Source organism: Erinaceus europaeus, unplaced genomic scaffold, assembly GCF_950295315.1.
Source record: "Erinaceus europaeus unplaced genomic scaffold, mEriEur2.1 scaffold_554, whole genome shotgun sequence".
Lineage (NCBI taxonomy): Eukaryota > Metazoa > Chordata > Mammalia > Eulipotyphla > Erinaceidae > Erinaceus > Erinaceus europaeus.
Genome location: NW_026648229.1, coordinates 3,396 through 20,576, shown reverse-complemented (window position 1 = coordinate 20,576; position 17,181 = coordinate 3,396). Strand labels below are relative to the sequence as shown.

Here is a 17,181-nt window from a genome sequence, read left to right as displayed (position 1 = left end):
TAGCGATTGAGGAGGGCCCAATCATAACGTGCTAGGTCAAAGCCGGGTTGACGCTTGCAGGGGTCTGTGATGAGGTGTTTGTTCTTTACCTCAGCTGACTGCCAACTCTGTTTCCAAGAGACTGGAACAGAGAAGTTCAGTGTAGGCATAGGGGACCAGATTGGGTGACGAGACGTCAAGCGTTGGACAGGGTGGGCGAAGATATCCGCGTATATTGGCAGGTCCGGTCGAGCGTAGACATGGGAAATGAACTTAGATGATGCCGCATCCTGACGAATATCTGGCGGGGCGATGTTGCTAAGAACTGGCAGAGTTACATGTAATGGGCTTAAACAACTAAGAGCAGTTGCTACTGCTGGTCTTTATTATTCCAAATAATTTAGTGGTGAAAACTCAGTTTCTTATTTGCAAGTTAGAAGGGGTAAACCGGAAAAAACTATATCTATCAAGTAAAGGACAACTTTTATGAGAATCATCAAACAAGTAAATGCAAAAATAAGTAAATGAATAAATAAATAAATAAATAAAAACCACTTAAAAAAAGAAGAAGACAATATCTTCTCATTTCAAGTTTAAATGACATATAAATTGGTTGGAATCTAAATCAAAATATTTGTTCTTTAGCAAAGCTCCTCTCCTCTGCCATCAATCACACTGCATGTGGTAGCTTATCATCAATGACATTAGCAGAGCGAGATGTGGCAATTAGTGCTTTTCCCCAAATTTAATCTTTGCACTAAAAAATCATACAAAGGACACAGGTTTTGAAATCTGGCTAGATTCCTGCTTCTATGATGTACAAGAGTGATCCTGGACTGTTGTCTTAACCTTCAAGCTTCAGTTTCTTTATATTTTCTTTACATAAAAAAGTCTGAAGGCAGGAATTGTGTTTTGCTAGCCTAGAGGATAGTGTTTGGGACATGCTAGTTGCCAGATAAGTGTAATGGGAATCAATGAATGAATGATCATGCTTATTCAACTACTGTGGTGGTGAACATGAACTAAGAGATAATGTAATAAAATATAGTATAATGCTTCATATAAGACACTTGTTAAGAGATAGCTAACATTATAAGTTGTGTATATATAGTTTGCATCTGTCAAAATTATTAGATTTCACAAAGCAAATGGGAAGAAGAAAAAAAACCTCCTGAATACCCTAATTATCAAGAAGATAACTAAACTGATGAACTGAGGTGATTTATCTACATCCACTAAACAAGCCCTTAATGTACTCATAGCAGGATTTTTAATGATTGGCCTCATACTCTACCTACTCTACCTAACAAAATATGTTACTCACAAGATCTATGTTCTAAAACACTGCAGTTTGAGATGACATCTATACTGAAATTTTCCACATAAAGATACTACAAAAATACTTAACATTTCTACTGCTTTATTACTGTAAAGAATTGGTTGTTGATTAAAAGAAATAAATGAGGGGGCCAGGCAGTAGTGCACTGGGTTAATTGCACATAGTATGAAGTTCAAGGGTCCTGGTTGGAGCCCCTGGCCCCCCATCTGCAAGGGGGTTGCCTCACAAGCGGTGAATCAGGTCTGCAGGTGTCTGTCTTTCTTTCCCTTTCTCTGTCTTCCCCTCCTCTCTCGATTTCTCTCTGTCCTACCCAACAACAACAACAGCAATAACAGCAACAACAACAACAATGGAGAGAAGATGTCTGCCAGGAGCAGTGGATTCATAGCACAGGCACCAAGCCCCAGTGATAACCTTGGAGGCAAAAAAAAAAAAAGACAAGAAAGAAAGAAAATGGTTCCTTTATCTTAATTTTATGGGAGTAGCTAAGCTCTCCATAAACCTTCCCTAATTTCACAGATGACATTGATACAACAAATCAAAAGTATAGAACACATTTGTCATCTGTAACTCCAGGTGGTTGAGGAAGACAAGAGTAAGGTGTGAATGGAAAGTCTTCCTCTCCCCTCCTGCTTCCTCCTCTGTCGTGAACTCCTGCACTAATTTCTCCTTTTCACTCTAAAAGGTCCCTGTATTTATCTTTGCATAATTAACCATTAGAGCCATACTGGGAGTGATATGTGACATATTAATGGAGCACCGTGAATGTTTAACAAATTAAAAACTCTGACATTAAAATGACATTTACTTGAGCAAAAGTTAAAAAAAAAAAAGATCTTCAGAAACAATAGCTTTCTTGAGAAACCAAATGTAACAAGCACAAGCTGTGAAAAGAGGTGCTAATTAAGATGTTCTCTTTTTCAGATCTGCTGCTTGACAAATAGCTGTCTCAGCCTGCCTGTTGTTGTTTTCTGCTTTATTGTGTGTGAAGAACCAGAAGGAGAAATAAATTAGGAAGCCTCTCCCAGGTGGGAGTCCCATAAATTTTAAATTACAGAGTCTAGAATATTATCTAAACTACCCACCACTTCCCTCCGCCCTAACCCCCAACCTATCCTGCTCCTCCTTGGCCCAGCTATGCTCTCTCACTATTTTAAAAATTTATTTATAAAATAAAAGTAAACAATATTGACAAGACCATAGGATAAGAGGGGTACAGTGCCACACAATTCTCACCACCAGAGCTCTGTATCCTATCCCCTCCCTTGAAAGCTTTTCTATTCTTTGTCTCTCTGGGAGCATGGACCCAGGATCATTATTTTTTAACAGGGTTTGTTTTATTTTGTTTTGCCACACACCAGGTCACCTCCATGATTGCACCACACTAGCATACTCCTCCCCGCACCTTTTTCTCCCAGTTAGAGGATGAGAAACAGAGAGGGAGAGAGCAATAGAGGAGAGATAGCACCGTATAATACCACCATTCCTGAAGCTTCTCCCAGGTGTGTTGGTGCCCCGTGGCGGCTGAGGGCTTGAACCTGGGCCTGGTAAAACTGGCGTTCTACTGAGAGAGCTATCTTCCAGCCACTTACCAGTTTATTTCTAGACCTGGACACAACTAGACTGCTGAAGACATAAGGGCAGAATCTGTGCTAAGTGCTATTGTCTCTCTAGTGCTTAGCTCAGTGACAGACATTTACTAGGTTTCCCTCCTATGTCTTTATTGAAACAGGAATAAGCATAGATGTAAGGTAAGTCTGAGTGGTGTTCTTGCTGGAATGGAAACAGAACTTTCAATCACTCATTCCTTTTTACCACAGGGTGTTGATATAACACAGCCTCCCCTTCCATGATGGAGGATTCCACTAGCCTCTTTACCTTCCTTTCATGACTCCCTGATCCAAGCTGCCTTTCATCTTCCTTCATCCTTCTGACCTGCCTAAACCCCACCTTGCCCATGAAATATTTCAGATAATCCTAATCTGGAGTGACCATACAGTAAAATAAAATCCTGTTGAGTTTACTTTCTGTGTGTTTTTTAAATTTGGCAAAAACTCTTCTAAATTTTACCCAGAAAACTAATATGCCAAAATGACTGAAAGGAAATTATAAAATAAGGTTTGTGAGCAGAGTTTTGTTCAAATATTTTTAAATGTTTTATTATTGTTATTATTATTATTTTGCCTCCAGGGTTATTACTGGGACTCAGTGTTAGCATTAGGAATCCACTGCTCCTTGTGGTCATTTTTTCCTTTCGTCCTCTATTCCTTCCTTCCTTCCTCTCTCTCTCTCTCTCTCCCCCCCCCCATCTTTTATAAAATAGGACAGATAAAGATTGAAAGGGAGACAGAGGGAAAGAGAGGGAGAGAGGGATGGAGAAAGAGGGAGAGTGAGGGGGAGAGAGGGGGAAGAGGGAGGCAGAGGGAGAAGGAAAGAGCGAGGGGGAGGGGAGAGGGAGGGACAGGGAAGGAGAGAGGTAGAGGAGGAGAGGGAAGGAGAAGAAGGGAGGAGGAACGGAGAGTGGGAGAGACGCCACAGCCCTAAAGCTTCCTTCAGTTTGGTGGGGCTAGGTTTGACCCTGGATCATAGCCATGGCTAAGCATCGCACTGTCCAGGCAAGTTATTCTGCCAGCTCCACAACAGGTATTAAGTACTTATATCTGGAGGTATAGTAATCATAAGCAGGCTTGTATGGGTGCATATGAAGGTGTGGTGTGGGCCCTGCTGGCTCTTTGCTTACCTGTATCATATCATTGTTATAATAAGTATGTATTAACTTGATGACAGCATTATTTCAATGGGAAAAAAAAAACCCTTTTGTCCGTATGATTCATTTGCTATATTGTCACTGTTCCATATAACTGTGTTATTTTCTCAATGAGGTTGTTCAGTACCTTTTATAATCTTCACAATACTTGGCAAGTCCTATGTATAGAAGATAATCATAAAAATGTGTTCATGAATAACTAAAGCTTGGCTCCACAGTCCTTTATAACCAAGTATATACCTTCCATCGTGCAATATTTATTCCTTTGTTTCATAAGCTGAACACCTACTATAATATGAATAGTAGTAATATGCTAGGCACTAGGAATTCAGCAATTAGTAAGACAGATTTATCCTTCAAGTGCTCATAGCAGTTCTGTGAAGACACAAGGCAGGCCGTGGTTGTGTATGTCTAGGCCTGCCTGGGGCCCTGATGACTGAGTGTACACAGCACCCACCTTTCACACTGTGTTCCTGTGTATCCGGGTTTGCAGGAGCACACCACATTGCCTCCAGTCACAACACAGCCAGTGGCAAAACTTAAAGAAAGAACAGAAAGAACAATGTCCCAGTGAAAACAGGCATTGACAAACTTCATGGTCATCATTTGTTGCCACAAAGAATTGATTTGAAACAGGAAACTAAGGGTCTGGTTGCTTATGTGAAGAAATGTTAAGATCTGTAGTGATAATGATGAATTATTTCAGCTGACATTGGGTATATTTTGGCAGATAATGACTGGAGGCATTTATTTTGTCTTATTTTTGGCTTGGAGAAATACATTCCTTCCCTGAAGATGAAGTAAAGTAACTCACTTGGAAGAGATGATTACAACACTGTGTGTGTGTGTGTGTGTGTGTGTGTGTGTGTGTGTGTGTGTGTGTGTGTTTCCCCAGAAATAACAAGGAAGGAATAAAACAAGTATGGGCAGAAAAAAAAAAGAACAGAGTTCTGATTCTTTGACTCTTTAATATTCTTTCTCTCTCTCTCTCTCTCTCTCTCTCTGTGTGTGTGTGTGTGTGTGTGTGTATCTGTCTGTCTCTGCCTCTTTCTCTATCTCTCTCTCCATATTCACTCCAGTTCTTTTCTATTGGGCACAGTGCCTTCTGGGAAGAAGAGGGACATAGTGCACACCCCTGAAGGCCCTAAAGGGACTAATGTCAATGACTAGGTATTTATTACATACATATATATGTATATATATATATATACTCCCTTTTGTTGCCTCTTTTTTTTAATTGTTGTTTTAGTTATTATTGTTGATGTTATTGATGTCATCGTTGTTAGATAAGACAAAGAGAAATGGAGAGAGGAGGGGGAGACCAAGAGGGGGAGAGAAAGACAGACACCTGCAGACCTGCTTCACTGCTTGTGAAGCGACTCCCCTGCAGGTGGGGAGCCAGGGGCTAGAACTGGGATCCTTAAACCAGTCCTTGTGCTTTGTGCCACGTGCGCTTAACCCGCTGCACTATTGCCCAACTCCTAATGACTAGGCATTTCTGTGCACACAATCATTGGTGTAGTTTGTCTCTTTTTTGTTTGTTTGGTTTTTCAAATAAAACTGGAATTTTTATTCCCTTTTAGTCTAAACTGACACACATTTGAGAAGTTCCCCTTTTTTTCCTTCTTTATTTTTACACTATTAAGCAAAGAGATAAAAAACAAACAAGAAAACTCTTGTTGCTTTCTGAAATGTCTGCCTGTCCACTGAATCTGAGGGGGAAACTCTGTCACTTGGACTGGAAGTCTCACTTGGCCTCATGGATATGGAATTGGGACTTTAAATGGGACAGTAAGAAGCTTGCTAGCAACGTTAATATTGCTGGAAGGAGAATTAAAACAAAACAAAGCAAAATACAAAAATAGAGCCTGGGTGGTGGTACACTAGGTTGGGCCCACTCACAACCATGTGCATGGAGACTAGTTCAAGCCTCCCCCCCCACACACACACACACATCTTGAAGGCAAGATGTGTAGAAAGCTTCACAAACTGTGAAGTAGTGCTGCAGGGATCTCTCTCTTTTCTTCTCTCTTCATCCCTTCTCAATTTCTGTCTGTGTTAACAAGTAAAAAGGAAGGAGAAAAAAGGAAAAAATGGCTGCTGGGGAGTGGTGGGTTCATTGTGCAGGCAGGGGCCCTAGTGATAACACTGGTGGCAATTAAAAAAAAAAGAGAAGAAAAGAAAAGAAAAAGAAAAATAGGATTTTCTTGATAAATTCAAGGAACTGATGTTAACTTCACTGCATGGAAACTGTAAGACGGCCTCGATAATGATGTTTTTGACAACCAGAGTTGAAAAGCTTTTCCTGAGCACTCTTGAAATCTTGCTGCTTTCAACTTACTCTAGCTTCTGTTCATACAAGTCTGGGCAAGTGTCAAGTGTAAAGTGTCAAGCTTTACAAAGCTGCAGGATTGGACAGGTATAAGGAGAATCAAATGTATAGATAGCACAGTTGGCTGCAGCTTTAAAAGAATTATCACAGGAAAAAAAACACCTTTAGGCAGGTAACTTCTGGTAATTTCAAGACTTGACATTGTACTGATTATTACTCATCTTTGTAGCCCACATTTGTTCCTGAGCCTGAATGTGACTGATGTTAAATCAATACTTTCCTGATTTTCAGACCAACTCCTGTATGTTATAGACATTTGCTTTATCATCATCATCACCATTAGTATTACCAGGGCACTACTCATTTCTGGCTTATGTTGGGTGGTGCTAGGGATTGAACCTAGGAGCTGAGAGCTTCTAGCATGAAAGGTAGTCTGCATATCCATTATACTGTCTTCCTAGCCCTAAACACCTGCTTTGTTTTGCTTGTACCAGCAGTGATGTCATGAGAAGCAAGAATAATATAACATGGTGCCAAGCCCAAACACAACATAGACTGCCATGAAAACAAAATGGCAGCCAACTCAGAGTACATCACTCCATGGCTTGGAACTGTTTGGTGGTTTATCAACACTGAGGATAAAGTCATGCTTATCACAGGGGCCTGCTCTTTTGCTTTTTCTTAGCTTGAGACTCTAGTCACAAAAATACTGCTTTGGCTTATTTCATTATTTCATTTGCTGGTCTCTACTGTCCCCTACATCCTGCTCTAAAAAATTTACTATCAATGCAGAAAAATGTAGTCTCCACCTCAAACCATACTTCTTATTAACTTTTTATGTCTGTACTAGTCATGACTTCTTCCTACCACCTCATTTTCTGGCAATGCTTAATGAGATCAGGATCCATGCATCTTCTCTCTCCCAGTTTCCCTAGCATCTCACAAACACTCAGTGATACTGGGATCCCAGGCCCAATAAAAAACCTTTATCTCGATCTAAGAGAAAGGTATGTGTGGTGCTGGGAGTGGGTAGGGAGACTATTACTACATTCTGTTTTTTAGTCACACCAAAAATTCTGTTATTTGTTTGGCCAAAGGCTGCAACCCTGGATCAGTTTGAGCCAGATGGTGATGTGAAGTCAGAACACACTGTGGTCCCAGGTGAAACTCAGAAACTTATCATTTGGATAAATTGTTTTTGTGTTGCATCTCAATTTTCTTTAAAAAAAAAAACTATTCATCAAAAATTTATAAAATCTAACTGCTTTGTTGAGATATAACTCATACACTATACAATTCACCCATCTGAAGTGTATAGTCCAAAGCCTTTTAGCATGCTCACAAAACCATACAAACATCCACACAATGAATTTTAGAACATTTCCACTCTCCTTCACAGAAACTCCATATCCTTCAGCAGTCACTTCCTATTTCCCCTGTCCCCCAGACAACCAGCAAACTGCTTTCTGTCTTTATTATTGTCAAGCTTTCATAGTACCTGTTGGAATGAGGACAAGGGCAGACTCGGCAGGCTCCATGGACAGCACTCCCATAGTAACCCTCTTTGCAGCTTTCACAGTGGTCCCCAGCACTATTATGCTGGCAGTTCTTGGGGTAGATGAACAGTACAATTAGTAGCAGTCTATTATATGTCACCACTGAGATCACTGTAACCATAATTACCCACACGATTACAACTCATGTCCTTTGACTCTGTAGAGTGATGTAAGTTTCATGAACTATCCATACATACACTTTTCCTTTCTATCCAAAACAGAAAGGTATTAAGTATCCTCCAGTCAAGTGTGTACCATTCAGGATGAAGTGCAAAGAGACCAATGGGGTTCAAATTCCACTCCAATATCCCACAGCTGTTGGATTTTAGATAAGTTCCTTAACTTCTCTGAGTTTCATTATTTTGTAAAACATATTTATTGATGAAGGGTTAGGTACAAATAGAATAATGACCCTTTTACAGAGTTACTGGGAAGATCGCTAATAATGCAGTTGTAGATAACAAATCTCTTTTCTCTTCCTCCTTAGAATTGCTTCTATAAAAACTAACTTGGTTTTACATCATAACTCACCTAACAATGATAAAGAACAGCATAATCGAGAATTTTTCAGGACACAATAAAAATTGCATCTGTGAAGAATGCAACTTAATTCCACAATACTGAAGAAGCAAGAGACTGACTTCCTCTAAACTTTTTTGCTTATGTAAATTCAATTATTTTCATGTCAAATTCAATGTAGAATAAAAGTTGCTGTTCAACAAAGTGTTGAGATGATTCAACCGCAAGTGAGCCATTTCCTGAGACAAAATCCAATGGACTATGCCAACCTTGTGGTATTTTTAGTTTCACATAAACTGTTTTTTTGTTTGTTTTATTCGAATAATGAAGATCTAAGTGCACACACATACTCAGGAAAACTTTCCTTGCTGTGGGTATGTGTTAATTCAGAGGTACTTTGTGTTAATTATGTGGCCTGGAGTTAAGTATAGTTTTAAATTTTGCTTATACTGTGATTTTCTATGCAGAGGTGGTGCTGAGTATGAAACTAATGAAAATGATTTTTTAAAGTAATATCTGAACTCATGCCAGGATACTCTGCATGTGTATTATAAGTGAGATCACTGTAATATTAATTACTCTCACAATTACAACTCAGTCAAGTCTTTCAATCCTGTATAAGAGCATCAGTCCTACTAGCTATAAATGTTTCTTGTCTATCCAAATACTGGAGGGTCTCCACAGTACCTTTACCTTTTTCTCAAGACCTGTGCTAAATGGCAAGAATTGTCCACTTGGTTCCACTTATACAGATCTATATTTTATGAACCTTTGAGTGACTATGACTCAGGCAACAACTCATTAAGATGCTAAAATAACTTTCCAAGTTTTTCCATATTAAAATTTGTACTATAAACACAACTAATTAATAAATATTTCAGAAAATAGGTAGGTCTTTTAAATCAATATTTGATCATCACTAGAAAACTCACACCTGTCCCGAATCCTTTCCTCCTTCCCAAAAATGTTACTCTGGGCTTTTTTCTGTTTACTTGGACACTGGGGACAAAGCTACAGTACTGTCTGTTAGATCCAGTGGGTCTCTTGGAGGAAGGAATCAGACAGGGTGTAGGGGACTTCTACTACTTGTTCAACTGCTCTGATTCTTGTAAAACAGTCATCCTTTTGAACCAATCATTTATCTTTCCATTTAATTTAATGTTTAACTCCAAATGACAATTCTGAAGAAGAATATGGCTAAGTATATCTATTTCAGTACTATGTCTCTTTAGTTTTGAACTCAAGACACTGGAGGAGTAAGAGTTTGAAGAAACAAAAACGGTGGTGAGGCCATCCATATCCTAGTACAAGAGGCCTTACAGTGACCCTTAGCTCACATTCATTAGTTTCGTGCTTAAGCACCACCTCTGCACAGAGAAGCAAAGTATAAGCAAAATTTAAAACTATACTTAGTCCAGACCACATAATTAGACCAAGTATCTCTGAATTAACTCAGGCCTTAGCAAGAAGAGAAACTGTGGAACACACTGCTTGCTAACATTTCCTATGTCTGAAATATCTCTCACCTTCAGTTGAGAATAATTACCCTGGAAACTGTCTTCATGAGCCCTGTAAGTATAAGGCATATACCTACCAAATGTCCTTTTTTGTAAATAAATGACTGAATGAACATCTACTCCAGCAGTATTTCCTATCCTAGTATCATCTGACAACCAACATCTATTGAGCATTTACTAAGTGTCCAACCATGTCAACACCAGGGTGCAAAGATGGGTCATCACCTTGCCTCAGGGGTGAACAAAATCCTGTGATATACATAGTAAGTATGTCTACAATATGATAACAAAGATTTGTCAGCATCCCTTAAGAGGAAGAGTGGAGATTCTTGACCTTTCTAGAACCTGAAAGAGGGACTTCTAGAAGGGGTAATGTCATCATGAAAGATAGAAGAAGAGAAGCCAGCAGGGTGAGGAAGTAAGAGAGCAGTATTCCAGGCTCAAGACCAGTATGCAAAGGGCCTCGGCCTTGCAGGAGCAAACCAGAATTTGCAAAGACAGCATGAAGCAACTGACATGATGAAGGCAAAATGCAAGGATTGGGGATGGTGGGTGACTGGAGAGGTTAGCAGCACAGATCAAGGAGGTAGAGACCAGTGGAAGAGCTGGGACATCTGGTTATAAGCTTCCTGGGTACTGTGATTAGCTGTGAGTTTTGCTGAAGTCACTTTTGTGGAGAGGTAAAAACATGTTCAACCCTCCTGCACTGCTGGTAGGAATATAAATTGGTCCAACCCCTGTGGAGAGCAGTCTGGAGAACTCTCAGAGGGCTTACCCTATGACTCATCAATCCCTCTCCTGGAAATATATCCTAAGGAACCAAACACTTTCATCCAAAGAAATCTGTCTACACTTATGTTCATAACAGCACACTGTTCAGAATAATCCAAACTTGGTTGCCACCCAGGTGTCCAACAACAGATGACAGGTTAAGGAAGGTATGGTATATATACACAATGGAATACTATTCAGCTATTAAAAATTCACCTTCTTTGCCTCATTTTAGATAGAGCTTGAAGGAACCATGTTAAGAGAGAGAAGTCAGAAAGAGAAGGATGAATATTGGATGATGTCACTCATGGACAGAAGTTGAGAGATAAGAACAGAAAGGAGACACATAAAGTAGAACTTGGACTGGGTTTGGTGTATTGCACCAAATTATAAAAGACTCTAGATCGTGGAGAGGGTGGTTCAGGTTGTAGTGCATGGTGGTGGAGGAGGATCTAGGCTGAAGGTGAAAGTGTTCTGCAGAAAAGTGAGAAATTTTACACATGTACCAACAATTGTATTTATTGTAACCCATTAATTTCCCCCAATAAAAAATGGGTTAAAGTAGAAGGAAAAAAAGTAAAAGAAGACCATAGATGAGAAGAGAAATGAGGAAAAGGTATGGGAACAGAGAGATTTGAAGTGACTGAGATAATAGAGAGCAAGGAGTATAGGAAAAGGAGCTGAGGCTGAGCAGAGCCTCATGGGAAGACAGGAGCCCATCATCCCAGGTCCCTCCAGCTGAGAACATCACAGAGCACACTCCAGCTACTCCTGCCCACTGGATACCTTATCGGACACTGGACCAGTTTCTTTTCAGATTTCAAGTTTATTCCTCAGATGCTACTTAGGGAAATGTGTGTGCGCGTGGGGATCCTAGGTTCTGGAAATTGACTTTGAGAAGTGGAACCAATGTGCAGAGGAATTAGCCCATTTGCCAGGGAAAGGTGCTTGGCTTCCTCATTATTGCTCTTTGAGGAGGACTGATTTTTGAGTAACAAATAAGGGCAGAGCCCACAGTCAGTGCTGGCCTTTGAACAGCCAAGTGAGTAAGGACACAGGCTTCATACCTCTCTCTGTGTGTGTATGTGTGTGTGTGTGTGTGTGTTACTGTGGATGTGTGTACATAAACACACTTGTACTCACACGTACATTCCCACTAGAGAGAAAACCCCATGAGAGTAGGGGCTATATCTGATGGATGGTTTTAATCACGGCACTTTGCTCAGTCCCTCCTACAACAGCAAGTACTCAGTATGTGTCTCCTGAAGGAACTGGTTCCAGAGGGAATTTAGCTGCTGGTGACAAGTGAGGACAGAGTCATAAAGAAAGGAAATGGGAAAGAAAAATCTCGTTTGGTGAAAACAGGCATTGTGATTCACCTGTGATTCCTTCACTGGGTAAATGGCCTACAGAGAAAATTCCCTTTGATCTCTGGAAGCTTTTATAAAGTAGACTCAACAGTGGGTAATGCTTCAGTGACAGATATTTATTTTTCATTCAATCATTTACCCATGGTACATATATCATACAGTATAAAACACCAACTATTATTATCTAAGAGTGTGAGCTGAACACCACCATTCTTTAATATCTTCTCTTACTTTGGGAACTTCTAAGGTTAAGATTCTACATGATATTCTAGTGGGCTCTTTACAACTGTTTCCTGTCCCAGCCTGTTCCATCTTGCAGAGGAAGCAACTCTCTGGGACATGCCTGACAGGCTTAATACAGTTTAGAAACTCAAGCAGTTGACACACACTCTAGTTGCACTGCATAATGAAAAGGAAATTTGTGCCAGAATGTATTGATATTTTCAAAGTGTGCTATGTAACCCAGAGATGGATGTTTCTAGGGGTACTGAGCCTTTCTCCCATCCAAGGAACTGTCTATTTTCTTTTTTTTTTTCCCCTTCCCTCCAAGATTATCATACCAGCACTACAAACCCACTGCTTCTGGCAGCCGTTATTCAATATCATTGGATAGGACAGAGAAACTGAGAAGGAAAGAGGAGATAGAGAGGAATAGAGACAGAGAGATAACTGCAGACCTGATTCACCACTATTGAAGTGACCCCCTGCAGGTGGGGAATGAAGGGCTCAAACCTAGATCCTTGAGCTTCATACTATGTGTGCTAAACCCGGTGAGCCACTGCCTGATCCTGTGTCCATTTTCCTAAGTGGGGAAGTCCTGGATATCTGAGAGAGAAAGTTTGATGAACATGAAGACAGTAACCAAACAAAAATCATTCTGCTTCATTTGCATGAGAGAATCATCTAAAGTAATCCAAAAGCAGTCTGGCTCCCAGCACACAAGTCATGAACACAAGGACACGCCGATGTCCATCTTTCCACATACACTGATTATGTCTTGGCAGCAAGGTGGGGCTGCCTTTGACTGAGCATGTGCCACAAGGCTTTCTCAGCATCCCTGTATTCCTAGACTGCTTTATGGGGCTCTTGTTCACCTGGCAAGAACATGAACTCCCTTCTCAATCTGTCATCTAAACTAGAGTCCAAAGCATTGGCTTTAATATATAATGTCTTGGCAAAAATTAGGACCCAGGACACACGCCTACCCACTCATACCATTTAACAAGGCAGCGATCTTGAAGCTAAGGTGTAACTTAATTATTCAGGCAGATGTTTTCCTCTAAGGGCACTGACTAAATGGAGGAAGAAGTGAGGTGTTAAATAACCCTGTCTGTCAGTGCTGGAGGTTCTTACATTTACACAGCTGTCTCTACTGAGGGTTTGCTAGGACATGTGATATTTTACATAACAGGATCTCACAGAGAGGAAGTGGGGAGACACATATTGCCTGCTGGTAGCATCAGAACCATTAGCTTACTCACAATACATATTCCTGAGCCATCCCAACACCGATTTGAATGTCCGTTGCAATTGCAGGGAACACATCGTCCAGCATATAAGCCTTTGCTCTCCCGAAAGTATCCAGGGCTGCAACCCTGTTTTTCAAACAAAAGATGTAGTCATCAGAGAGAAAGAAAATTATTATCCAAAACATATGACAGTTCTGTCAAACTTTTTCCTTTGCATCTCCATTTATTGGTGGATGGATTTCTAATTTCAAACACTAGTCAGATCCATTTGATTTTTTGGTCAGGTTCCAATCAGCTCCATGTCACAAGAGGGTTGTGTACGTGTATGTGTGTGAGAGAAAAAAAGAGAGACATGTGCAGGGAGAATGGAGAAGGGGGAATATGGAAGATGGAGGTGGGGTTCTTCTCACACCATTTGTGGAGAGGTGGCATAGTAATGGTGAGGGGGATTTGGACTGCAATCCCTGCAGGGGGGGTGGTGATGGTGGAAGGGACTCTAGGTAAATCTTTTCAACTTCAAGTTCTTTGATAGCCACTCCTCCAATTTGGGCTTATGGGGAAAGCAGTATAGAGAGTGGCAGGAAAGGAGACTTAGCTGTAATTTATATTGGCTGAGCTGGTAACTCGCTTCACTGCTACTCACCAAGCCTATAGGCTCCAGGCAACCCAGGAGAGGAATGTGCTTGTGGCCTCACACAGAAAACTGAACATGAGACTCCACCGGAGGGTCTCTGCCCTGTGTGATCTTGATTTCTTGTTCAATATTGCTTTTGATGACTTCTACCCCCAGTATAATACAAGTTCTGATTTTTCATGTGGGTGAAGAGAATTAGAGTTTTCTTTTTATAAACTAGCATTTTTTTTCACTAGAGCACTGTTCAGCTCTGGCTTATGATGGTGCAGGGGCTTGAACCTGGGACTTTGGAGCCTCAGGCATGAGAGTCTCTTTGCATAACCATTATGTTATTTACCCCTGATAAATTAGCATTTTAAAAATAAATTCTAGATACAAATGCCCCCAATTGAAAAAAAATACTATTGCATAAGCCTAGTCACTAAAAAGTATTTTGATATCTGTCTTGCAATAGAATTATAGGCATTTTCGTTTTCTAGCAGAGTGAATTAATTTAATTGGTTTAAATTAGATGTTGCCCCTATTTATCTCAGTGATTACCTATATACCTTATCTTTGGAATAGCAGAAAAATCAATATTTCAAAATAAGAGATAATCATTTATCTAATACTTTCAATAGCAAATAAGTCAGTAAAACTCAAAAAATATGTTCTAGGAAAATGGTGAAATAAACCATACTTTCTCATGCATTCATGGGCATAAAGGTCAAATGAAAGGGAGAAACCAAATGGATAAAGCCAGAGAAAGAAGCTCATGCATTTCCCAGAATAGAATATTCCATTTGCTTCCAAAATTTTACCTATGTCAATATTGTACTCAAAATAGTTTCCAATGTGTTTTTCCCTTCAGCTATTAGGAACCATGCTTAGGCAAATGAACACATTGCAACAAATTAGATTGCTGTTTGTGTTATATGAATAGGCTTGTCTAAAAGAGAACCAAAGTATGAAAGGAATGTTCCTTAGCTGAAAGCTTAGCTAAGAAATACATTTGAAAGAAATTGAGCCAATGTAGTACGATCATAACTAAAAAAAAAACAAAAAAACAAAAAACTTTACCAGTGAATGGCAAAAAAAACTTATAATTAGCACTATGTCTCACATAATAAGGAACCATATTTAGCTTGTCAAATAATCATATTTAGTAAAGAGCAAATTATCTAAGTAAACACATTATGACAACATACCCGAGTAAAAACTCTTAATTAAGGCTTGGGACTGGGGGATAATCTAACCTGGTTAAAGTTAATTTACATATCTTAGGTGCTTTTGATTTGGCCCAGAAAGTATTATGCAACAGTTATTTGTCGTGTGACCCTCAGAACATTTTTCAGTCAGAGAATTATAGTCTACTTCTCCCATCTATAACACAAGCTCCACATTTTAAGTAAAATTCAAGTACTCATGTTGCATAAAAGACTATTCTAAATGAAAGTGAATGTATTCTAATACATTACTTAAAGGGATATTGCAACCAATCATTTTTTAAAAGATAGTGTTTCAAGATACTATTCCAATAAATGTTTTCAACACAATTAATAAAAGTATATTCCTGTCAGTGTCCAGGGCTCTTTCTGTAGCCGTTAAGTCCTGTTTCTCTGTAAGCACGTGTGCAATGTCCAGAAGTTTAAAGAGAGCTAAACTTAAGAGCATTTAACTTCTCACAAACTGAAGCAGATCAGTTAGATATTTTTACAAAATCCATTTCATCAGCTTTCTTCCTTTTAAGACTTTCTTCCATATGAGAGATACCGAGAAAAAGGAGCCAGAGAAGTGCTGGGGAGCCGTGGGTTGTTTAAGCTATTTCTCTGACCACTCATCACTTTTCTGAAACATGGGTTTAGCCGACTCTAGATCTTACTTTATAAGTACTTTAGTTTTATGCAGAATTTGCGCACCCTTGAGCACCACACTCTTTTGTCCCAAACTCAAGGCTACTTTGAAAACTGCACACAGTTCCCTAGCATATTAACAGCCCACAAGTATTCAAACCCTCAGATGTCTGGGCATCTCCAGGGCTCCTGTTTATGCGGTTTGTAGTTAGCAGTCTAGGAAAGCAATCTGACGGGTATAATAAGTGATAAACATTGCCAGTCAAGGAACCATGCCCACTCTCCCAGTCTACCCAGCACTCTAACCTAAAAGTCACAAAGCCTGGGACTGTCTGTTTCACAACCCCAAATGTAAAAGGGATGTTACCTGGTTGGGTTTAAACTCCACATAACTTGCTTGCAGATGACTTTGAGCAGGAGGTTGAAGAAATGCTACCCTCTGCTGCTGTGAATTGTATCCCAGACACTGTCCCAGGGCTGCGCCAAAGATCCACAGCCATCCTGCTTTCTGGATTAGCCACCTCACTGCAGGCGGCATCCTGATCTCTGAGGTCCTGCTGGCTGCGCAGAAACTTCTGCCTCAGCCTCTTATACCTGCTCTTTCCTTTCAGCACCCTGGCCCACCTGACTCAGGGAAGGCAGGCTGTCTGCAGCAGGAGGCCCCACCTGTAGACTTCACACATGAGTCAGCCTGTGAGCGAGCACACATAACAGTCCTACAGGGAAGCACACCACTCTGTAATTCCTGAGAGGTGGGGCAGGCAGGCATCACCTTCCACCCACCTCACCCCACAGACAGCACTGGCTGATCAGAGATCAGAGAAGCTATAAGTCACAGGCTGAGTCATGCAAAGAAAACACCCGGCAGGAGGGTGGCAATCCAGAGGTTCCACTCCTCCCCTTGGGCTATATGTTTTTAACCAAGCTTAAAAAGCCTTATAGCTAAGGGGAGGGAAAGAATGTGGACTAAGTGTCTAATGACAGAAATCCCCAGAAAACCAAAGTGGGAAACAGACATTGCATCCTTGAACTATGTAGGGGGCTGGCAGTACAATGCCCACACAGTTGAAAATCCTTTTGTACCCTCCACTATGGA

The 17,181-nt window shown here is 40.3% G+C and overlaps 1 protein-coding gene across 1 annotated transcript in view; it reads right to left on the bottom strand.

Annotated features, from left to right (window-relative positions):
* Positions 1-16,847, bottom strand: part of LOC103125571 (laminin subunit alpha-3) — a 77,796-nt gene extending 60,949 nt beyond the window's left edge. The window contains exons 1-4 of the mRNA XM_060184847.1: positions 16,453-16,847; positions 13,632-13,745; positions 7,916-8,025; positions 4,543-4,623 (exon numbers count right to left, since the gene is read on the bottom strand). Of these exons, the coding sequence (XP_060040830.1) occupies positions 4,543-4,623; positions 7,916-8,025; positions 13,632-13,745; positions 16,453-16,623 (476 nt within the window). The 5' untranslated portion in view covers positions 16,624-16,847. The remainder of the gene's footprint in view (positions 1-4,542; positions 4,624-7,915; positions 8,026-13,631; positions 13,746-16,452) is intronic.
* Between the last annotated feature and the right edge of the window lie 334 nt (positions 16,848-17,181).